Source organism: Piliocolobus tephrosceles, chromosome 14 (assembly GCF_002776525.5).
Source record: "Piliocolobus tephrosceles isolate RC106 chromosome 14, ASM277652v3, whole genome shotgun sequence".
Classification (NCBI taxonomy): domain Eukaryota; kingdom Metazoa; phylum Chordata; class Mammalia; order Primates; family Cercopithecidae; genus Piliocolobus; species Piliocolobus tephrosceles.
The window spans coordinates 97,091,896-97,117,057 of record NC_045447.1 but is presented as its reverse complement, the minus strand read 5'-3'; the positions used below and the strand labels follow the sequence as shown (position 1 = coordinate 97,117,057).

The window sequence follows — 25,162 nt, the reverse complement described above, 5'->3', positions numbered from 1 at the left end:
TTGGGAACTGGTACTCCGGATTCATGTACTTTAACGCGGCCACCATTCTCTCTCCTCTGTCCATTGCCCTCCCCGCTACAGCCTTGTTTCCCAATTCCCAGTGCGTGGGTGTCATTTGAGCTCTCAGAATAAACTCCCTGTTAATGTTCCATGAAAAATCTCAACTGAAACCCTCTGGGAGTTCACCTGGACATGTGGGAGGGCAGGGGATTCGTGGGAATGCTCTCGGGCAACTGTCTCTGAGCAAATCAGACCATCGGCAGCTACTCCTCCAGGGGAACCCGCTGCTAGAAAGAAGCACAGTCTTTTCTCTCTGCTCATCCTGAGCAGACAGCTACTGGCCTTCTTTGTGAAATGTATCTTTTGACCTACTTCTTTTGAGTCACTTTGAGGGTTTTTGGGAAGGAGTGCTGAGACTGAGACTTCCCTCTAAGAGGCCAGTCTGGGTTTGAGCGGATGATAGTGGCTTCCTCCTGGGGCCTGGAAGGGCCAGAGCTGAGGCCAGACTAGTGAAAAAGAGCCACCGCCTCTGCCCTGCACGCTGTGAGTAGCCAGGAAGTTGACTCACGCCTGTGCCGGCTTCACCGGCTTCACGTGTCGCTTCTGTAGAATGGGCAAAGTGTTGAGTTCGAATTTTAAAAACCCAATTAAGAAACTCAGTCTTGTTTTTTCTTTTTTTGCCGACCACTGTGTCCCAAGAATCTTTAGGAACCTGGAATTAAAAAAAAGAAAAAAAAAAAAAAAACAATCGAAGCTTCTTTAAAGGACTTGGGAGCAACCCTGCCAAGAAGACGGGGAAAGGGCAGAGGCGATCTTCCTTTTCTCTTCTCAGGCTTCAGTAGATGAAGTGTCAGGCCCACAGCTCTGTGGGGCTGGTGGGGAGTTTTAGGGGGTGCAGATGGGCCCAGAGCGGGCATGTCCTCATAGGAGGAGGAGGAGGGCACAGCTGGGACCACCTCAATGCGGCTTGCTGGGGGTTTCTAGCCTCGTGAGTGGGTGTGGTCTGGAAGAAAGTTCCAGCCAGCACACTGCAGGGACCCCCCAAGACCATGGCTCTCATGTGCCCCTGTGTGTCCTCAGAGGTCCCGCACTGTTTTCTCTGGGCCCTGCCCTGACAGTATCCCCCTGCCAAGGCCTGTGCCCTCTCCTGCCCGTCTCACCCTCCCTGTTTAATATTTGTGGCCAGTGCCCTTCTGTGTCATCTTGGGCTGTTTACACAGGTGGGTGGGAAGGGGCTTCTTTGCAGAAGATTGTTCCTATGGCTTTCAGTTGTTCTGTCCATAAAGACCAAGATCCTTAACGAGGGCCGCTTAAGGTCCAGTGCTGGGAAATTGGATTCTCACTCTCTGTCCAAGTTTCCCTTGTTCTACTTTGTACATCTGCACATTCACTTTTCTTTATTAGGAAAAGAAAAAAAAAGTGTGTGTGTAGTAATAATAACATGGGAAAATGCACAAAGAGTCTTTTAAAAATGTGTTTTGTTTATTGTTTTTAAATTTCAGTACCTTTTGGGGTATAAGTGGATTTTGATTACATGGATGAATTATGTTATGGTGAATTCTGAGATTTTGGAGCACCTGTTAATTAGTGTACATTGCACCTAATGTGTAGTTTTTAGCCCTGGCCCTTACTACCCTACCCCTTCTGAGGCTATAAAGTCCCTTATATCACTCTATATGCCTTTGCGTATGCATAGCCTAGCTCCCACTTAGAAGTGAGAACATAGAATTTTTGGTTTTCCATTCCTGAGTTGCTTCACTTAGAATAATTGAGTCTTTTTAGTTCTCCAGATGTTTAGGCTGATGGCTTTTGTGCCCGCTGGCCCTCTGCTGGGTATATCCACCACCGCTTATCACCGTGTCCTGGTTAACACCTTCCAGCCCCTGGATCTCAGCTCAGATGTCCCTTCCTCAGGGCACCTTCTCTGGCCCCCAGGCTAGATCAGCCATGTGTCTTTCCTGTACTCACCTTGGTGTGTGGAGCAGGGTTGGCACTCAGTTAATAATTGCTGAGTGAATAAAGGAAGCTTCAAGAGGCTCAACGGTGGGAATCACTGCACTGAAACTTCCCTGGCTCTGTGCGTGTTTTTGCTCAGGATGCTATAGATCGTATTGATTTTGTCTGTGTGTGTTTAAGATTTTGTGACTATCAATATTTTAAATGATGCTGAACTCTCTGAGGCCTGTTCTTTCTAACTTGTTAGATTTAATTGTACAAGGCTTAACGTGAGTGGTGTAGAGCCATCCTCAGCTGTCACAGTAATTTAGTGCCCTGTGCGCAGCCTCCCGGCAGCCCAGGCTCTAGACTGCTTTTCAGAGCGGTGTTGTTTTGTTCTTATTTACGAGTCGGGCTCAGAGGTGCTGAATCAGTTCTTGGCTGGGTAGCTTCTGCCTTGTGTATCTTAGTCATCTACCACTGTGGGTTCCTTTAAAGGGCACTGGGTCATGGTGACACAGAAGCCAGTGACCATTCCCGTGGGGATGCGGGACCCTTGTTCCCTCACTTGGGCAATGCACAATGAGTTCTTCGTGGCATAGTCAGTGACCTCCATTGCCAGGAAGCTGTTTGCTGCTGCACCGAGGATACAAGAATAGGCAGCAAAGTGCCCTAATAACCATGAACTTACTGATGCCATGTCACTAAATTCCCTGTTCTCCATATCTTCAGATAGCAAGTGGGGGAGAATTCCTTCGATCATCAGTACCCAGTCCTTTTTGCAGGTTGTGACCCACTAATGAATAATGAAACCCAGTATGTGGGTCTTGAATTTAAAAAGAGTGAAAGGAAATAGCATAGAAAATATTAGAATCCTATACACTTAGTGAAAGTAACTATTCTTTTGTGAAGCTTTTCTTTTAATTTGTGTGTGCACATGCAGGCTGAGTCACAAGGTTAATTACATTTCTTTCTCGCAGCAAAAATACCCCATCGCCACACCTCTATGGCATGTTGTAAGTGGACTTTCCAATGTCCTTACCACCTGTGCTTTGCTTCTTCTTAAAGGTATGCAAAATCCAGTCAGATCAAGACCGTATCAAGCAGCAAGATATTTTTTAAAGGAAGTAGATTTCGATATAGGTGGGTACCAATGGTTCCATTTCAGTGATGGGGTAGGGATGGGGCAGCCACGTAAATTTCAAAATTTTGCTTGCAAATAAGTGGCCTTTGGCTTTTGCCTCTGTTTGAGTCTTCCATTTTCACTCCATTGCTCTTATGCTCACAGGGCACCCTCAAACTCTACTGTAATTTCTCCCCTCATGATTGCTGTAGCTGGGCCAGACCCCTGCGAAGTTAACAGAAAGACACTTGTGCATACCTCTCCCATTCTTCTCTGAGTATGTGTGCATACACATGTGTTTCTGTCTTTTGCAGTGGGAAAGTTGCCAAAGAGGTGGTGGAGGCCAGTTCCAAGATCCAGAGGGAGCCTCCTGAGGTGCACAGGTGAGTGGATGATCATTGCGGGTTCCAAGTGGCTTTTTTTTTTTTTTTTTTTTTTGGAGGGGGGCGTGTCCTTCGCCCCGGGCGGAGGGCAGTGGCGCGATCTTGGCTCACTGCAATCTCCGCCTCCCAGGTTCACGCCATTCTCCTGGCTCAGCCTCCGGAGTAGCTGGGACTATAGGCGCCCGCCACCACGCCTGGCTAATTTTTGTATTTTTTTAGTAGAGACGGGGTTTCACCATGTTAGCCAGGATGGTCTCGATCTCCTGACCTCGTGATCCGCCCGTCTCGGCCTCCCAAAGTGCTGGGATTACAGGCTTGAGCCACCGCGCCCGGCCCCAAGTGGCTTTAAAAGCTGACTTTTCCAAATTCCCTATAACATCCCTTTGCATAGTGATATACAGCATTAAAGAAGGACATTCTCACTTCCTTAGACATCTCACTCAGACAGATTTGGCTGGGCCATGGCATGAGCACAGCTGGGCTCCACTTTGAGTTATGTGCTCTTTGGGGAGTCATTGATTAAATCTGGAGTGTCACCTGAACAAGCAGGATGCTGGGCCATTGCCTGGCCAAACTCTGTCATCTCATCCTCTTAGAAGTTCTCTGTTCCCGCCTGCATTCATCATATTTGACTGGTTCCTATTGGCCTGAATCCAGGCTTACCTTTCATGGGGGTGTTACTCTCTAGGGCCACGCAGAGAAAGAAGGACTTAGTCATTGTTGGCTCAAGAGTACACATCGCCGTTAAGGTGACGATGTGCAGTCATTCTTAAGAATTAAATATTTTCTTGCCATGTTGGACTTCCCACTACCACAATTTACACAAATCATTGTCCATCCTAAACCTCAAATATGCTGCGTATCTAAAGCTGAACATTCTCATCATGATGCCTCCCACTTTTTAAGGAAAGATCACTATGAGCTAAATTATTTAGGAAGTCCCCCATACAGTGGTTTGCACCTGCCCTTTCTTCCCCATCTTTGAAACCCAGAGGTATTTCCTTTATGCTTGGGTTTTCCCAGTTTCGTCCATTTCCAGGGTGACTAAGTGAGCTGGGTGCCTCCCCACCCTGTCTCTTGGGGTTGTTGGGCAGGAGGAGGCTGTGGTCCCACAGAAGTGTGGCTAAGTCAGCCTGGAGAAGCATCCAGATGGCACTTCTCTCCCACACTGGGGAGCAGAAGTGCAGTTGACACGATATCCCATGTAGACATGCACAGAAGAAAATTTGTTTCTGCTTTGGGGTGACCTGGTGAGAAGGTGTAATGTGAAAGTCTGCAAAACCAGGCTATCGCACTGTAGGAAGCAGAAGACCACAGGATTAGAGAAGCTGGAGCACCTTGGCTGCAGGCATGTCAGAGCAGATCCTGAGAGTCTTGCAGCCTACCCACCAATGAGAAAAATCTTTATGGTTCCCTCCTCTTCCCCGAGTTGTAGTTATTCAATGCAGCAGAAATGAAGAGGAAATGATAAAATATATCATTTCATTCCTTTCAGAATCTTTGAACTGGAAATGACCTCAGGGATTGCCTGGTTTGATGCTTCTGTTTTGTAGACAAAGAAACTTGAGTCTCAGACAGGTTAAGTCATTTATCCAAGGTCCTGACTTTTTTTGATGGCAGACCTAAGCCTAGAACCCCAGTGTCCTGCTTCTGTGTTCTCAGCTCTTTTCTCTGTAGCACCCTGAGAACACCTGGCATTTTCTTAGAAGCTGGCAGTGGAGGCAGAACTACCCCAAGTGGCTCAGCATGAATTTTATTCTTTCAGGTTGAAGCTCAAATATTTGATCTTAAATACTTGATGCTGAGGGAGTTCTCCTGGTAGCACAAAGCAGGAAACTTTGTTTTTACAGTATACTTTCAGAAAAGCATATTCCAAAAGATAAGGCTTTCTGAGTCTCAAAGTTACCATCTTTGGATGGTTAATGAGGTCAACAAATAATTTTTTAAAATGCTTCTCTTGTAAATTTTGGTTTGAATAATTTATGGAAACCAAGGCTTTCTAGCTCAGGGTTTCTCAAATTGTAACTTGCACAGGGAGCACCTCGGGATTCTATTAAAATCAGATTCTGATTCAAGAAGCCTGGAGTGATGCTTGAGAGTCTGCGTTTCTAACATGTTCTCAGATGATGGCCATGCAGCTGGTCCATGGGCCACACTTTGAGTAGCCAGGCTCTTGGTATCAGGTGGTGGGAGGGTGAAGGGAGCAGGCTTGCTGGAGTGAAGCACTTTTCTTGGAGTGGACTGAAACCCAGAGTGTGAGGAAAGTGGATACACACTGAGGCATCCACCAAATCATAGTTTCCCTTTTCTGGAATCTTCTAAAATCTCCCAACATATTACTGCAAACAAGGACCTAGGGGCCCTTGAGACCTGCTTTGCATGATCTTTCTCTTCCATCTCCCTGTGGGTATATGAAAGACTGTTGAGTTCACATCCTTAGGATGCCTCTGTGGTTCTTTGCAGCATCTCGCAAATCTCTGACAACACCAGGAAGAATTTGATTAATGTAATGCTACAAAGCAATCTCTGGGAAGAAAGGACCGTGTCTATCTTGGTCATCTCCATGTCCCCCAGCACCTAACAGAGTGCTTGACACATAGTAGAGGTCAATATATAGCTGTTGAATGAATACATGAACTAGGAGTATGGGATGACAGCAGCACCTGTCATTTTCTTTGATGTGAGATCTGTCCAAGGTGCTGCCCCAGGGACCTCAACCTCCCCAGAGATAGCGTTGTGGTCAGAGCCATAGTGATGTGTGAAACCTTCATGCAGGCAACTCCTCCTTCCATTCCAGTAGCTGGTTGTGTGGTAGGAAGTTGTTCCTCTTGGACAATTGTTTGGTTTTCCAATTATTTTGGCTTCTTTGAAGTTGCTGTCAAAAGTGAGAATGTAGTAATAAGCCCTCCTTCCCTTGTGGTGTTCAGAGGTGATAGTCTAGAACGGTGGTGATAAGGCTTTAATTAGCGAATTTTCTTCACATTCTGAGATTCTACTCTTCAAATAATGCCAAGTTCACAGACTCCTACATCTGCTGAGGTGTGTGTGTTTATGTGGAGAAACAGAAGCAGACTGAGAACACTTTCTTGGAATTTTTCTTTTTCTTCAAAAAGAGGAGCAGAAGCTAACTCTGATGTTATCTTGCTGATCGTCATTGATGAAAACCCTCCCGATCTGGCCACTGGGTGACAATCATCTGCTCATTCCAGAGGCCCATTGAGGCAGAGGGCTGTAGCTTGGTGAGCCCAGGGCTGGTTGTGTGAGCCACCTGGGCATAGCAGCCACCACAGCAGACACTCTGAGGCAGCATTTGTACCTGACACAAGCACCTGTGTAGGGGTCATGAGTGGGCTCTAATCTTAGCTGTGTTGTTTGCCAGCTGTATGGCCTTGGATAAATCACTTCTCAGATCATCATCTTGCTCATCTATAAAACGAGATTTACAACATCACTTTGCCCAATTTCTAGGCTCTGTTATGAGTATTAAAATAAAGTGCTTTAAAAATTATAAAGTGCCATAGAAATATGAGGTGGTGATAATATTACTACCATCTCTCATCCAAAAATGAAAAACTGGAATATGACAGATACATTCACATTAAAATCCCTCCAGGTGGAGTTTTTAGAGGCTGGCACTACTTCTTTTAATTTCAAGGAGGGATATAGGAACTCCAGGAGTCTCACTTTAGTCACAATTTTATGCTACCATTTTTGAGTCCTGAGTCTGCCCGTATAAGCAATTTTTAGTTGAGTTACATAATGTCAGTTTCCTCACCTGTAAATATGGTATTTTTCTTGCCCATCTTACAAGCACAATGAGAAAAACAAATGGGATAAAGTATATTCAAACCACATTTGCCAGTATTAGAATATAATTGTAGTTCCCAAAGGAAACCTTTCTACTTCAACAGAGTTCTTAATGACAACTTCATTTGGAGACCATTCTATGCTGGGAGTACATGCATGAGTGGGCTGCAAAGTGGGCCAGACATTTTTGCAGAGTCATCTAATAGATGGATTCTGAGATTGGAGAAACATGGTACGTATCCTAGCCTGGCCTAGGGAGACCTCAGGCATAAACACAGTTACCTCAGGAGTTCAGGTGGAAGGGCAGAGTGGAAGCCGACTGGGACATCTCCACGTACTTAAGAAAGTGCCTGACACAGTGGTACCTCATGTAGCCAGAAACAGGAGGACAGTAGGGGTAGCAAGCAGAATCTCCTCTGGGACATTGCAGGCCAAATCACACAGAAAGGCAATGTGGAGCACAGCAAAAGCCTTGGACCAGGAATCAGATTATCTGGCTTTGAGCTTTGAGTCCTAAGTTTGCCCATATAAGCGTCTTTAGTCACATTACATAAGCTCTCTGAGTCTCAGTTTTCTCATCTGCAAATATGATATTTACCATGCCTGTCTTATAGGCAAGACACACTGAGAGAAAAAGATGAGGTAATGTTTATACAAACCACTTTGCAAATGAAAAGAAGACGGCCACTCAAATTTAGATATTATATTTGTCATTAGTTCAATTGTGCTGGTGGGCTTTTGCTTTAAATGAAGTCATGGTCAGTTGGCACTTTTAAAAAGGTTTAAAGAGAGAAGTAAGTAAGAAGGTGTGATCTTTAGTTTAAAGGAGTTGGTAGATTCATTAGTCCAGTTGGGTTGCTATAACAAAATACCATAGACCGGGTGGCTTATAGGCCACAGAAATTTATTTATTACAGTTTTAGAGGCTGGGAAGTCCAAGATCAAGACACCAGCAGATTCAGCATGTGGCAAACGCCTGCTTCCTCATAGATGGTGCCTTCTTGCTGTGTCCTCACATGGCAGAAGGGGCAAACAAGCTCTCTGAGACCTCTTATATAAGGATACTAATTCTATTAATGTGATCATGACCTTATCACCTCCTGAAGGCCCCACCTCTTAATACCGTTACATTGGAGATTAGGTTGCAACAAATGAATTTTAAGGGAACACAGACATTCAGGCCATCACCACAGGGAAAGGTGGGAGACTTGGCACATTGTTTTTTAATTTTGCTGACTCTTTCCCCCAGGTTGTCAACATGTCTGACATTGGGCTTGGAGCCCTGGATTTTTTTTGTGCTCCAGGGAAATCTCTAGTTGTATCCACCTTTGAGTTTATCTGAGTCTTATACATATCAAGGAAGAAATGTTCTTCTCTGAGTCATATTATTGGAGAGTCCCAGGGTTGTAATCCACTGCAGGAGTCACCTGGTCTAATACAAGGCATGCCCTGTGTGCCCCTGTCCCTGGCTGTAGGCCTCTGCTACAACAGAGCAACAGGAGCCTGTGAATATAGGGGCCGAGCTGGCATCCTCTTAGCCATCCAATGCCAATACAGGCTCATACCTGGGATATCAGCCTGGTGAACCCAGGCCATCTTAGAGCTATGCAATTGTCTGGACAGTTCAATGTTGTGGGGTGGGGGCGGAAAGAGGCTTGGTATCTCCAGCTGAAGAATGTTGGAAGGAGGTCTGATGGGGAGCAAAATAAGCTCATAAAGGCTCACTGAGGGTGCATCGTTGTAGCATAAGCAGTGATTCCTGGGGATAGGAACAGCAGCCAGCCCAGCTGGCATGGACGGTCAGAGGTGGAGTAGAGCAATTCAGAATTGCATGTGCAAGAATGGATGGATGGGCTTTTCAGAGGTCAGAAAGCTACACAGTCCACACAGGAATGACAGTATGTTGTACTTCGCAGAGCTAGAATCATAGTCATGAGTGGCCATGGCCAGAATAAATCCCAGGAGAGCTCAAAAACTGAGAACCCTTCACAATAGAAGAAGAAACTGCACATGGCAAATTTTAATCCCTCCGTTCCTCCCTCCCTCCCTTCCTTCCTTCTGTAAAGATTTCTCTATCTACGATTCTTTCCCTGTGAAAAGCACTGTGCTCACCAGAATATGCTGCAGGCCTCGCCTCCCTTGGGAGGTCACTCCTGGCTCTCTCCTCACTCACACAGGATTAGGTGCCCCTCCTTCGTGCTCCCATGGGACCCTGGCCATCAGTCACCTTCATGAGAGGCATGGTGTTCCAGCTGTGACTATAGCACATTAAGGAGTCATGAGGCTGGGTGTGGTGGCTCATGCCTGTAATCCCAGCACTTTGGGAGGCTAAGGTGGGCGATCACCTTAAGTCAGGAGTCCGAGACCAGCCTGGCCAACATGGTGAAACCCTGTCTCTACTAAAAATACAAAAATTAGTTGGGCATGGTGGTGGATGCCTGTAATCTCAGCTACTCGGGAGGCTGAGGCAGGAGAATCGCTTGAACCCGGGAGGCGGAGGTTGTAGTGAGCTGAGATCGTGCCATTGCACTCCAGCCTGGGTGACAGAGTGAGACTTTGTCTCAAAAAAAAAAAAAAAAAAAAAAAAGCTGGGGGTAGTTATGAAATAAAGTAATGATCAAGACCAGGACTTCAAATGAAGTAGAATTTTTAATAATAGTGGATTATACATAGATATGTAACTATTGTTCCAAAAAACATTAATTTCAGTTGTGCTTCTTCCTGTATGTGTTTGGGTACAGGGAGATTATATAAAATGTATTTCTTGGGGCTGGGTGTGGTGGCTCATGCCTGTAATCCCAGCACTTTGGGAGGCCGAGATGGGCGGATCACGAGGTCAGAAGATGCAGACCATTCTGGTTAACACAGTGAACCCCATCTCTACTAAAAATACAAAAATTTAGCCAGGTGTGGTGGCACACACCTGTAGTCCCAGCTACTCGGGAGGCTGAGGCAGGAGAATTGCTTGAACCCAGGAGGCAGAGGTTGCAGTGAGCTGAGATCGCGCCACTGCACTCCAGCCTGGGCGACACAGCAAGACTCCATCTCAAAAAAAAAAAAAGTATTTATTAATGTAGGTCTCAGACCAGAAAGCTTAAAATTTGTGGTTCTAGACAGTGAATTACTTAAGGTGAGGACTACAGTTCTCTAGAACAAAGCAGAATGTACAATACGTATATATCAGCTGCAGAGTAAATGGCTATAAAATGAAATAATGAAGAAAAGGACTCCATGGCTAAGCAAGTCCTCACAAATTTCTTTTCTAGCCCATACCAGCCATGGGAGCTTTTAATTCAAGATGCTAGCAGGCATCTTGCTCTTCCCCACTCCTCTTGCCCAACAGAAACACACAGGGTAGAAGTTAGTCCTGCCAGCCAGTCTAGGGAATACTCTGACCAGGCTGAAATGGCAAGATATGTCAAGCCAGGATTGCATTCAGTTTATTTCAGTTTCAGACCTGAACACATTTTCATAAGATGCCAAGTGAGATGCACGAGTATGGCTGGCTCAGTCACTGCTCTTAAGGTGCTTATCAAGGTGGGGATGATCAGTACACCAATAACTAGACAGAGACAGAGGTGAAAATGCAGTGACTTATGAAAGAAGAGAAAGTAAGAGAGAGAGAGGGAGAGGAAGAGAGAGAGACTATGTGCATTGGAAGGAGCAATCCGGGAAGGCTTCCAGGGGAAGGAAACATTTGACTCCTTTTCAAAATATGCACTGTTTTTGGTTTTGACAGGAAGCATGGGGAGCGGGGAAGCATGCTCAAAACTGCAAACCTGCAGTCTGACTAGGGCAAACAGCTAGTAGCTCTGCAGCAGGTAGGGCAAGTGGGCTCCCCAGCTGCCAACCAATAGGCTTAACGAGATACCTGCACAGTTCCTTGCTATCTGCTGCTGGTCTCAGCCACTGACACACCTGCATGCTCCTTTCCAGAGGAGAAAGCAGAGCCGTGGCCAGTTAGTGAGTAGGGTGTAACTTTGAGAATATTAAACACTGATATTAAACATTGGACATCCAGCAACACAAAGATAGCTTACAGCTGTAGCACACCTGTGCCATCTGTCTGGCAGGGGTTTTTGTTTTTGTTTGTTGTTGGTGGTGAAATTTCTCCAAGCCATGGCCTTCATTCACCTTTCTGCATATCTAGTTCAGTGCTGGCTGCCTCCCATCTCTTCTTGTTTCTTCTTGCTTTTTTTTTATAAATACCCAGGCTGTCACCTAGCATGCTCAGGGCTGGTGACATATTGGGAACTGTATTTCTTTCTTTGGATTGCAGTAGAACAAGGGGTATTTTGTCAGGACCTTAAGGGCAGAAAGGGGCATTTGTCTTGAATGTTATGTCGTCTTTACTACTGGCTCAATTCGTGCTGTGTCTAGAGGTAGTTCCCTCTAGACACAAAGGGGTAGCTTTGGCAGGCCGCTGAGGTGGTGGGGCCGGCGTTTGCAATGGAAACCAACCCTGTCTGTCTTGTGTCTGTTTTCAGAGCCAACATTTCTCAGAGCCGCAGTTCCCACTCCTTGAACAAACAGCTCATCATTAACATGGAACCCCTGCAGCCCCTGCTTCCTTCCCCCAGCGAGCAAGAAGAAGAACTTCGTCTGGGTGAGGGTAAGTCAGTCTCTTCATCCCAAAGGGTGGTGCTGCAGGCTCTCTCTGGAAAAAACAAAGGAGGCACTGATTCCACATATGATGGGTAATGGGTTAGTGTATGGGGTGGAGTGAGCCGTAAACTGTGTTCTTAGTAAATAACCTTTTTGCAGCTGGAAGGCTGCATTATACTGGGAGCTCTATTACTTTCTCCTGGAGAGAGTTCACTGGTATAAAGTATTTCTAAAATTATATATGAAAGGACTAATGGTGTTAGACCTACACTAGTCCAGTATGGTAATCATTAGCCATGTGTGGCTGTATTAAACTAAGTTTAAATTCATTGTCATTAAAAATCCGTTTCCTCGGTGACACTAGCCGGATTCCCAGTGCTCAGTAGCCACATGTGGCTGGTTGGCTGCCATATTGGACACTGAGACTGAGATAATTTATCACCGAAAGTTCTATTGGATGGTGATGTTTGTCACTGTAATCACAATTAAATTGGTGGCAGTAAAGGGTTCTCCACAAGTATCTCTACACTGGTCATCCCATTTATGTCCCCCAAGCTTCTTGTTCTTGATCCTTCGTTTACATTGCCCAACAGTTTTGATACAAGCTAAAAAAAGTGAAGTGTCCATTGCAACCCCGAAATTTGTTATATTTTTAAAAATAACAATAATATGTGTGTTTCTAGGCATCTTTGTATTGAAGGACTCTCCTTACTTCAAGGAAGAATCTCACCACACTGTTTGCTGCAGACACCTGCAGACACCTCACATTCTTATTAATTTCAAATATTTGTTTAAATTAAGTTAATGAAATTGATTAAATTGAAAACAAGTACACACAGAATAAAGTTATTGGAACCTTTGAATACAAACGTGCATTTTCTTAACTTTGTCGTTTTGGTTTCATCACTGAAAATCTGGATACTGGGCAGTTTCAAGAGGGCAGGTCACTCTGTCACCGGAAGATCACCTTCACCTCCAGCTTCAAGTCAAGGATTTATTTCATAGGAGAAAACTTTTTAGTCTATAATAAGGGTATGGCTTGGAATGCAGATACCCTTGAGATAGGTAGCAGCAACTAATTTGCAGTGTCATGTAAAAAATTCTTGCAAATCTTTTCCTGAAAGGCAGCTTTGATGGTTAGAAGGCGAACTGGACAACTGGATGCCAAAAATTCCATGGATGGAGGGAAAGTGTGCAAAGCATGAAAGATGGGATCTTAGAAGACACTATTTTGTCTTCAATTGGGCTATAAGAGATGACGATAATGTCAACACTCTTGTTATAAATGACTTTTGTTATCGATCTTAACAATGAACTCTGTGAGTTCCATGCCAAATTAATTTGCTTAGCCTGAGGGCCTCTGGGTCCATATTGCTTGTCTGTGTTTTTCAGCAGATTATGTGTTTTTGTGTGTTTTGCAAATGAAAGAAAAGCAGTTTTCATTTCTGGTCACTAATGGTTTTCTGAGTTTCTTCGTATATGCTTGGAATATTGCTCTGAGTGAAAATCATTTTTTTTGACAGTCGTGATTATCCCAAGGTTAAATGAAGGAGGGTGTGGCTAATAGAGAAGAAAAGAGAAAGGACATCTCACAATTGGAATTGTGACTGTGCCCTGTCTGCAAAGATGGAAGCTTAGATGGGAATACAATTTGGAGGCCCAGATGGGTTGAATGACTGTTATGGGGAATATGGAAGCCTAAGCCTGCTGCCTTACGATCCCCCAAGATGTGAAAGGGAACCTGGTCAAGCTTTCCTCCATGCTCTTCATCCCATTCAGTTAGGGATATCTATTTTGCTCTATTTTCTATTATGAGGTTCCACTGCTAAATACTAGGTGTGTTTTTGACATAGCAACTGAATGGCCAATAGAGAAACCATTATAATTAACTGCAAAAAACTTTAAAGAATCTCATAACAGGACAGGAATGCATAAGCTACCTTTTCAATTTTCCCAGTTGTTTTAAAGAACCATCTTACATTCTTTTACCAGCTGTAAAGCCTAACTGATAGATATCTCTCTTCAAAAGTCCACAGTAGCTCTATTGATATCTAATCAAATTATTTTCTCCGGGAGATTTGTCCCCTGACAGAGCATCTTTGTGGGTTTTAAAGTTCAGACAAGTCATAATAACTTTCAGGATATAGACTCAATTAAAAAGCAAGAGAAGTAGAAACAATAGTATTGTTAATTTTTCAATAAATAAAATGATTCTCTCAGTTTAGAGTAAGAGCAAAATTATCTTTTTTTTTCTTCTTTTTTTTTTTTTTTTTTGAGACGGAGTCTCACTCTGTTGCCCAGGCTGGAGTGCAGTGGTGCAAACTCGGCTCACTGCAAGCTCCACCTCCCGGGTTCACACCATTCTCCTGTCTCGGCCTCCCGATTAGCTGGGACTACAGGCCCCCGCCGCATGCCTGGCTAATGTTTTGTATTTTTAGTAGAGACGGGGTTTCACCGTGTTAGTCAGGATGGTCTCGATCTCCTGACCTTGTGATCTGCCTGCCTCGGCCTCCCAAAGTGCTGGGATTACAGGTGTGAGCCACCGCGCCTGGCGAGTAAGAGCAAAATTATCTTAGGTACCACAAAATTCAAAGTATGATTTCCACTGCAGTTGTAGCTCTGCGTTCTGTATACCATTGTACCTCTGTTACTAGTCAAATGCTGCTCCATGGCTCTTGTCTTTGAATGTCAAGCAATGGGATTCAGGCATTCCATTAGATAGATACCTATTTTATAGATTTACATTTCTCAGATTTATTAAGAGAAGAGAGACAGATTAGAGCTCTAAACAAAGAAGATGTTTCCATCTTTGTGAATGGGCCTTGTTTCTGGGCTTTTGAGCTCATGCACTATGAAGAATTTTGTTTCATCTCTGTATCTTAATATTTCAATCATTTTTATTTCTGTGCTAGAGCCAAATTTAAAGAGGCTAGGAATTCATGCATTCCTTAATGCAACAATTGTGACAAATACAAGTTGTATACCCTGTAGACCCTGTAGACCACACTTACCATGTCCAAGTTCCTGTGGACTACAAAGATGAAGACATGAAGATACTCTCTCTTCTGGAGGCTCACAGCCCACTGGGAGATGACAGTGGGATCACAGAGGCGATGACAAAGTTCTGCCTCTGCTGATTGAATTGTGTGCTCACTTTTCTGTGTGCCCCACTGGATAGCAGTGCCTTGAGCTGCCTTCAGGGCATTCATTCCTTTTTAGTCCCATTGGAGTATCTGACATAAAATCAGTGGGCTAAGGAATAAATGGGAGAGATGGACAGGAAAAGTTGAAAATAGAGTGGTGTGTTTCACCTGCGTGAGGTGAGAGTGTGGTTTCAGGGAAGAGGTTCTGGGGGATGGTGAAGGTGAGGCAGAAAGTTAGGAGAGGGCCAGATTTTGGGCCTCTTGTGACTTGCAGGAGAATTTAGACTTTAACCTGAGAGTAGCTGGGAGGCATTGAGGGATTTCAGGTATGGGAATGATGTCAATGCCTTGGGAGGTGTATTTTGTATAACTCTGGTGATGTGTAGAGAATGGATTAGAGGCGGATATGGCTGGAGCGGAGTTTTTCAACCTCAGAACCACTGACCTCTTAAGCTAGGCAGTTCTTTTTGGGGGATTCCTGTGCATTGTAGGATGTTTGGTAGCTTCCCTAGATTCTACCCGGTAGATGCCAGAAGGACCCCACCAATCTTGACAACCAAAAATGTCTCCAGATATTGCCAAATTTCCCCTGGGAAGCAAAATAGTTCTCTGGTTAGAAACCACTGGGTTGGAGGCACAGACTACACAGGAACCACTGGAGGAGCCCAGAGAATAGATGTGCAAGGGCTGAAGCAGGCAGAGAGAATGCAACTAGGGAAGAGGCAGTGGATACAAGGCACAGTGAGAGGCAGAGTTGTGGAGACAGGGTCGCTGGTTACATGGTAGGGACATGCCTGTGGACTCCTACCATTCAGGTCCTGCTCTTGTCTCAGAGACATTGAGTTGAAAATCCTTCAACCTCTTTATGTTAAAGATGAGAATATAGAGACCCAGGAAGGTTTCAGGGGTGTGTCAGCATCATACAGAGAGTCTACGGCCAGCATGATTTCGTTGCGTTGTTGGAGCCATTGAGAGAGTTACATGCTACTGTTGCTTCTCAGAACTTCAAACACAGTGGTGGAGACTCGACACCACCACTTACCTTTGTTATCACTGTTCCCAACATGGATATACTGGTTCAGATTCTTGTCTAGGGGTCTCAAATCACATATTTTGGAACTACATTTATAAATGGGTCAAGATCAGCAGCTTGAGCCCTGTTAAAAGTGTTGTCTAATGACCGGGCACAGTGGCTCACGCCTGTAATTCCAGCACTTTGGGAGACTGAGGCGGGTGGATCACCTGAGGTCAGGAGTTCGAGACCAGCCTGATCAACATGGTGAAACCTCGTCTCTACTAAAAATACAAAATTAGCTGGGCATGTGGCGCATGCCTGTAGTCCCAGCTACTCGGGGGGTGGAGGCAGGAAAATTGCTTGAACCCGGGAGGTGGAGGTTGCAGTGAGCCGAGGTCGTGCCATTGCACTCCAGCCTGGGCAACAAGAGCGAAACTCTGTCTCAAAAAAAAAAAAAAGTGTTGTATAATTAAAAATTTTTCAATAATCAGGTTGGGAGAAGAAAGTCTTAACTTACGGAATCTCTATCTCTGTGAGGTCATGGGCACGTCCTGTCACCTTGTCTTAGATGGTGTGATTAGTAGGGATATCTCTGCCACTGCCATGGCCCTCTGGGGTCATGACCACCCATTTATCAGACAAGCTTTGTCCATTCTTTTCAAGTTTCTCAAAGACAGCTGGGCAGAGTATTATTGCCCAGATTAATGCAGTGTTGTTCTGGGAAAATGTGTGACCCCATTCAGCCATATGACAGCTGGAGGATTAGGTCTCAAGTTGGCTATGTCAGGGTGGAGAAAAAACAAAATCAGTTCCTAGGCACCACTGGGCAACGGGAATGTTTTCAAAACTCACCCAAAAGTTGCTCGGTTACAGGATCTGAGAGAATTAGTGCTGTGGAAAACTTCAGATGAGAATGACAAACCATTCGAAGAGTGCCGCTTAGAGCTTATGAGAATTTCAGAAGAAGAAAAAATTTACAGTGGGAATTGTTCTAGGTGAAAATGACATTTTAAGGATTCATTAATCTGAATAAATTCACATGCAAAATGGAGCAGGTTCCCCATAATGTAGATAGCACCGTGCTTCTGCATTCTATCGGTAGAGTATATGTTCTCATTATGGAAGAATGCTGGATTGTGGTAGAGAAGGGGAGTGAAATTAATCATGTGAGACTTGGTAACTGGCAATTACAGACACACAATGAAGATCACTGTTGTCTGCCATAGCAGTGGTGCAGGCTGGCATAAACACAGTGGAAAAGCCATGCAGGGCTTTCAACTCTAATAAATAAGGGTTGAAAATGTTTGTTTTCCCCTTACTGGCAAAATGAAAGCACAGTGGAGACTCCAGAATTTCTATAAAGGACAGTCTTGGGGGTGGCAATAGGTGTTAGATTAAAGGGTCATGTGAAGCTGCTTTTGCATATGATCCAGAAAGTATCTTTATTGAAGAATAGATGGAAATTAAGAGAATGGTAAAACTAACTCTCGCAAGCCACCCTCTAGCACCATCCCTGTAAATGTGTGTGTATGTGCATGTGTATGCTTGTGCTGAGTGTATATGTGAATGCATGCTTGTGTTGTGCGTGTGATGGAAAGTGTGTGTGGAAGGTGGAGGCAGGGATGTTTAAAAGGTTGCTTGCAGTATCTAGCCCTAACCATAGATGGCTTAACGTGGTTTCATTGAAATTCTATAAAGTCTGTGTGTGAACATGCAAAGGCATTTTGCACATGTAAAAAGAGTATTGTCCTCATCCATCAGGCATGCCATACTCTTGGTCCCACCCACCCTCCACCCAAACACATAACAGGTGACTGGTGGGGCTGCTGCATTGTCTGTGTGTATGCCTTTCATGCACTACACAGTTGCTCCGATCTGTCACTGGTGAAGCCTCTGACAGCCCAAGACTGCTGTGGTTATACCATGGTGAGTTCCTTATCTTACCCTCTACCAGGTTTGGTCTTCCTCCCTGCCTGTCTGACGTGAACATTCTCCTGTCTCTTTTCTCCCTTTCTGTAGTTCCATGGCCATGGCTCAGACAAATTTACCCTTTTCTCACGCCTTTGGTGTCTTTTTTCCCACCATTTTCCCCCAGATGCTAAGCCATTTCTTCCCTTTGACTTAGATGTGTCAGGACATATGCATTAGCAGTGATGCACTGGTGTTTTTTGTTTGTTTTTGTTTTTTGAGATGGAGTCTTGCTCTGTTGCCAGGCTGGAGTGCAGTGGCATGATCTCAGCTCACTGCAACCTCTGCCTCCTGGGTTCAAGCAATTCTCCTGCCTCAGCCTCCCAAGTAGCTGGGACTACACGCACATGCCACCATGCCCAGCTAATTTTTGTATTTTTAGTAGAGATGGGGTTTCACCATGTTGGCCAGGGTGGTTTTGATCTCTTCACCTTGTGATCTGCCCGCCTCAGCCTCCCAAAGTGCTGGGATTATAGGAGTGAACCACCATGCCTGGCCTGCAGTGGTGTTTTTGAAATTTCTTTTGTGTTACATCCCATGAAAATGCAGAAGCTGTTTATGAATCCTGTGGAATCACCTTTCCCCTTATGGTTCCTGCTATCTGGTGATGGACTGACCAACCCTAGTTCTAATTAGACTTGTCTACCACACGGTTTCGTGTTTGCTATTTGCTTTATTTTTCATTATAAAGCTTGTACATCATCTTCTAAAAAATTTAGAAATCACAAAAAAGCGTAAATGAGAGAGAGAAAAAAAAAAGTCCCAGCTTGTCTGCTCCTAGAGGCAATCAGTGTTAATGCACTAGCAATTTCTTCCCTATGCACTTTAATGCAGTTGCAGTTATCCAGTATATGAAATTCTTAAAATTCCTGCTTTGTTTGTTTAATGTTGAAAACACTGGTGCATGAAAACACATCGGAAATTGAACTGGAGATCAAACAATGAAATGGGAACATATTTAACACAAATACAGACAAATGTGTTAAATATCCTAAATTAGAAGGAACTCATACAAAGTGCTGTTTTAAGCGTCATTTTAGCATTGCACATGCTCGGGCTATCCTGAACGTTCTTATTTAATGGCATCTATAGTCTCCAGCTGCTGATAAGCACATAGTAGCTGGAGTTGCTTCTGCAGGAGCTAGGAGGCCTCCACAGAGCAGAAGGCATCTCCTGTTTTTGTTTATAGTTGCAGTGTCGGATTAGCAAAACAAAAATTCAGAACTATCACATCTATTGAATTCTTGAAGACAGCACCACAGTTTAGGTCGGCAGCTCCTCTAGGGTAGAAGAGACCAAGAACAGCTTAGAGGACAAGACATAAAGCCCTGAGCAGGCTCTGCAGATTCCTATTTTGCAGTCTTTTCAAAAGCTTTTTACCCTTTCTTTTGTGTTTTTCTCTGGAGCTATTCTCATCTTTGGAACTCTGGGATTTTTCTTTCTTTTTTTTTTTTTTTTTCTGACAACTGAAATACTCATGAGAAGTTTATATCACTTGAAAGAGGACTTAGACATTTTGAGTGTTTACTGTGTTGTAAGGAAGCGCAATGCCTTCTTCCTGATGCAAACTCAGTGCATTTTATCTTGCAAAGATTTTGTATTTTATATCTTAAGACACCAATAGTGTGCATCATTTCAATGCTGTAGTTGGCTACTTCTCCACAAATAGTGCATTTTATGAAACATAGCATCCCGCAGTGGAAGCATAGCAGTGGTTCAGGTGGCTGCTGTCTTTCTGCATTAATGTCTCAGATGAAACCTGGTGTTGGCTCCTCTGCCAAGCAGCCAGGTGGCCACAGACAAGACTGTCCACCTTTTAGAGCTTCATTTTCCTCATCCACAAAACAAGAAGATTGGATTTGAGTACAACTTAAATGCTTTCTAGCTCTTAACTCTGATTCTTTTGCTGAGTGTCAAGGTAAAAAAAAAAAATCCAAGACTGTGGCTTGAGGTCTTTTTACTATGAGGATGGGAACTTGGCGACAGGAGTATTTTTCATAGCTTTTGAGAGTTAAAGGGAGTGTTGAGGAAGGTCTAGCACAGGATTTAGCAACATACAGCCTGTGGTGGGCCCAGCACCATTTATTTCTGGCCTTCAAGTGAACAGTTACGTTTTAGATGATGATAAAAGTACCTATAGAATATCCTCCATTTTGCCTCTTTTGAGCCAACTTCAACTTATAAAATTTTGCCAGCAAAGCTTGAAATTTACAATCTAAGCCTTCATATAAAATGTTTGCTGGCCTCTGATCTAACATATAGCCTCAGGATTCTTCTACAAACGGGAAAGCCTGGAGAGGTGAGAAAATTTACCCAGTGTCACACGGTTGGGTGAGTATTCTGGAAAGCTGGGATTACATCCTTATTCTCAGATTCCTAACCCAGCTATCTTAGATGACATTGAACACAGCTAAAATGACTCAACTGCTTCTTGCTAAAACAGGATGGATAACTAAGGAACTGCATCTATTTTTCAATTATAGCAAATGAATGATCCAAAGAGACAACATATTTTACTTAAGTATGGGTGATCTCTGTGGTTCAGTGAGAAGAGCTCTTGTGTATAGGGGACAGTGTGCAAGGCTTTGGTTTTCCAGCACAGCATGCCAGGACCTGCTGACGCCCCAGAGACTTCCATCACCCTAGAAGGAGTGGTGAGAAGGCTGGGGACCGAGTGTCTTGCAGCAGACAGAATTCTTAGTAGAGCCACGCTGCAGGGGAAACAGACTTCCCACAGGAAGCCCGTTCCCTTCGGGAATCATGTTCTGATTTTAAAGCTGAATTCATTAAATAAGGAATGACTCACTCTGGGGCTAGTTCTAATTACTCATTTGCTTACAGTCTGTGTTAAGAGTGACTGTCTTAGTGGAAGCGATTCAGTAGCGGAGCTTCCCAAATCATTCCTCCTGCTCAGGTGAGCATTTTGCTGCCCCACTTAATAATAATTAATTGCTTCAAAGGACTTGGCTAGGGTGAAAAAAATAAGTCAGTCAAGTGTCCTAGGAAGTAGTCCAGTCATAGTCCTTGAGGGCTGGGATTTGAGCCAGAGGAGAGTGTTGTGTGACCAGCTGTGACAGCCAGAGTGTGGTCTGCGGAGGGAAGACATTTTGCTTGGCACTTCGATAAATAAACACTCTCACCACTTCCCTAAGAAACCACAGGAGAGGAAAGGTGAAAATATTAGTAAACCTATTGTTGCTAGAAAGCAGAAGCTAGAATGTTCTGAGTTTTAGATGCATGGGGTTCTATTTTCTTGCATTTTTGTCAGTGGGTTGGTAGTGAGTGTTAAGTAGATGTTCTTTGCAATCCCCAAGCTTATAATTGGGACAGGATCTCAGAGCCTCTCCCTCCTTCTCCTCCCTTCTCTTAAGATCCAGCGCCACTTAAATGGGAGAAAGTGTTGGGCAGTGTGTGCTGGTTACCATTCTTTCAGGCGGACTCTTTATAATAGATCTGAGGCAGTGCAGGCAAGGTTCAGAGAAGAGGCTCTGTTCAGCTGGCTCAAGACTGGGTCTTGGGAGTGTACACTCAGTGCCATAAACAGGAGTGCAGTCTCCTTCCTGGTTTGGCAGATGGTGAATTGGAGGTCCTAGAACTGTGGCTTCCAGAGCAGAGTACATACAGTGATCCACTGGGGTGCAGGAAGAAATTATTCAGACTTCTACTGATATTTTATTTCAGGAAGAAATTATTCAGACTTCTACTGATATTTTATTTTTATCACCTCTTTACAAAATTTCTATTGTATAGGTTTTATAATGTGCATAATATACAATGACAGATATACATGTATCTAATTTATAAATAAATATGCAGTTATTTGTATGTACAAACATTTTTTCCCCAAAAGAAGATTTGGAAACGGCTGCTCTAGATCTTGAAGATGAGTCTACCAAAATGAAAAGGGGGGCGGGGGATGTGTTTTTGAAACTCTGAAATCTCTGTTCATGCCAAAGCCCTAGATTCCAAAATAGATGTGAGAACTGTCTGCTCTAGTTACGGTGGTGACATGCCATTTTACATGCTTTTGGTCTATCACTCCGGTAAACAGGGTGAGTCACCCAAACACAGTCAGGGCTTTTGCCAAGCTATTGGGTAGGTGCTGTGTCACTCTCATTTAAGCATTGTAGGGTGGCCCCTAAGTCCCCAATATACACAGGTGCCAGACTGCACTTGAGTGGACACCGAATATAATATTAATGGGGATTCTCTGGTGGCAGGAAGAGCATTGGACAGAGAATGAGAGGGCCAAGCTTTGTTCATTCATTTGTTCATTTGATAAACGTTTACTTCTTTTCTGGCACATGCTGGACGTTGATACCACCTAGATCTTATTTTCTCTTCTGTAACACAAGATGACATTATTTCCGAGTTTCTTCTTCACTCTGATTGTTCTTTAATAATTCTTTCTCCAGATTGCTGCTGTTCTTATTTACATGGTTTTAGATCATTGTTCATTGCTTTTGAAAGCAAAAGGGGATAGCCATCTTCTTTTTTGCTTTTTATTCTATGAAAGACGGTTTTATTTAACTTTACAAAAATTTTAATTTAATTTTAAGTTCCGGGATACACGTACAGAACGTGCAGGTTTGTTACATAGGTAAACGTGTACCATGGTTGTTTGTTACACCTATCACCTTATTACCTCACCTAGGTATTAAGCCCTATATTCATTAGCTATTTATCTTGATGCTCTCCCTCCCCACACTCCCTGCTGACAGGCCCCAGTGTGTGATGTCCCCCTTCCTGTGTCCATGTGTTCTCATTGTTCAACTCCCACTTATAAGTGAGAACATTCCATGTGTGGTTTTCTGTTCCCGTGTTAGTTTTCTGAAGCTAATGGCTTCCAGCTCCCTCCATGTCCCTGCAAAGGACATGATCTTGTTCTTTTTTATGGCTGCATAGTATTTCATGGTGTATATGTACCACATTTTCTTTATCCAGTCTTTCATTGATGGGGATTTGGGTTGATTCCATGTCTTTGCTATTGTGAATAGTGCCGCAATGAACACACGCTTGCTTGTATCTTTATAATAGAATGATTTAGATTCCTTTGGATATATAACCAGTAATGAGATTGCTGGGTCAAATGGTATCATCTTCTTTTTTAATGTGGTAACTGAAACATGAAGAATGGGGAACAATGATATTTAAAAGCAGGGTTTAACTTTTTTCCTAAGAGCCCTCACTTTAGAGGCATCCAATTGGGAACTTTTAAAATCTTCATATCTCCACTTCAACATTAGAAATGTGATAATGGGCAGATGCTTTGAGTGAAAGAGAAATAAATAGGGTTGTCAGAATGACTCATTTGATAATCAGAACATAGGCTGGAAATTTTGTTATTAAAGAAAGGGGTATCCATATTTAAAAAATAGAGCGTCGCTTGTGATCTGTGGTCTTCTCAGTACCTGCCTAGCCCCTTGGCCTAGCTGAACAAATTGGCCCCTAAATACAGGCTTGGCCCCACCCCAGCTCTAGGACCAATTGTACCCTTACCGGGGAGGGAACTGAGAAGCCCAAGCCCAGCCCTTTGTATGGGCCCTTAGTCTGCTCTCTCTGTTGCTCTGCCCTGCTCTCTGGCTCTCATGCCCGCCTTCTTCCCTTTCCCGAGTCCCTGCCTTGGTCCCTGCCCCCACCCCCAGCGCTCTGCTCCCCCAGGACCTTGACGACCCTTGTTCCTGGGGCTAGACCGTGCTTCTGACTCTGACCCTGTGGCTGGGGATGTGCCCCTGCTTGCTGATTGACAGTCTGCCTGGGTCATCCTTCAGTCTTATGTCCCCTGGGGCCATGTTCTGTTTCCAGAACAGGCTGTTTGTTAACAATTGCCTAAATAGTAGAGTCAGACTTGTAAATGCTTGTCTTTCCCTTCAAACTTCTCCCATTGCCCAGTGGTCATAAGATACTGAATTGTCAAATCCATCTGCAAAATCCTATTTAACCTTTTCAGTATAACCCAGATGTATTTCCACGGCCACCCAAGCCATGTGCAGCTCCTCATCTCTGTCGACTGGATGCTGCGGTTATTGCCTGAGGGGTTCTCTGCTTCCACTCCTATCCCCCTCCTCCCATACATATTTTCCATATAGTAGCCAGGGGATTATTTTGGTAAGTGGAGCTCAGATCTAGTTATGTTAAAATCTCAGCTCCTTCCTCTGGCCTGTGAAGCCCTGCTTGCTTTGCCTCCTGCCCACCCTTCAGACTGTTTCCCACTCTCCCTTGAATAGGCTCAGCTCATGGCAATGTCAAGAACCTTTGCAAGAGCTGTTTCCCCCACCCAGGAGGGTCTTCTCTCTGGTCTTTGTATGGCTATTTGTTTTCTTTAAGTTTTAGCTCAAATTTCAGCTCCTTGAAAGGTCTTCCGTGAGTGCCTAATTCTGAGTAATTCCTCCAATCTACCTGTTTGCTCCCTCTCATGCTATCGCCCTGTTTTATTTTCTTCAGAGCACCTGACGCTATCAAACACTTTCTCACTTATTTGATTATCTTCCTGTTTGTTGACTGCCTTCCCTAACTAAAACACCAGCTCCAAAAGAGCAAGGACTTCACCTTGTTTCCCTCACTATTCCTGGCATTTAGGGATGTTCTGGCACAAAGTAAGAGCTAAACTAATATTTGCTGAATTAAGGAACAAATGAATGAATGAATGTATGGATTCTAAATGCAACCAGGACAACATTTATTTATATAAAATAAAGCATACCAGTAGAATATTCTCCTAAGATTAGGGTTTGCCAGAAGTCAAGCATGCTCTTTTGTTTTGTTTTTTAGTGTGAAATCAAAAGCAACACTAGGCCAAGGTGATGGCTCATGCCTATACTCCTAGCACTTTGGGAGGCCAAGGCAGGAGTATCACTTGAGTTCAGGAGTTTGAGACCAGCCTGGGAAGCATGGCAAAACTCTGTCTCTACCAAAAATAAAATTGCCAAGGGTAATGGCATGTGCCTGTAGGCCCAGCTACTCAAGAGGCTGAGGTGGAAGGATCACTTGGGCCTGAGAATTTGAGGCTACAGTGAGCCATGATCATACCACTACACTTCAGCCTGGGCATCAGAGTGAGACTCCATCTCTTAAAAAAAATACCATAGTCACTGTAGAAAATTTGGAAAGTACAAAAACACAAATAAAATTTAAAAACCACCTGATACTTGAACTGTTATAAATATGTAGAATCCGTCTATAT

General features: G+C 44.0%; 1 protein-coding gene across 4 annotated transcripts in view; it reads left to right on the top strand.

Moving 5' to 3' along the window:
• FRMD3 (FERM domain containing 3) overlaps window positions 1-25,162 on the top strand; it is a 299,285-nt gene that overhangs the window by 249,656 nt on the left and 24,467 nt on the right. For all 4 annotated transcript variants that reach the window (XM_023213431.1, XM_023213428.2, XM_023213427.1 and 1 more), the window contains 3 exons: window positions 3,004-3,078; window positions 3,373-3,441; window positions 11,736-11,860. In XM_023213431.1, coding sequence (XP_023069199.1) covers window positions 3,004-3,078; window positions 3,373-3,441; window positions 11,736-11,860 — 269 coding nt within the window. The remainder of the gene's footprint in view (window positions 1-3,003; window positions 3,079-3,372; window positions 3,442-11,735; window positions 11,861-25,162) is intronic.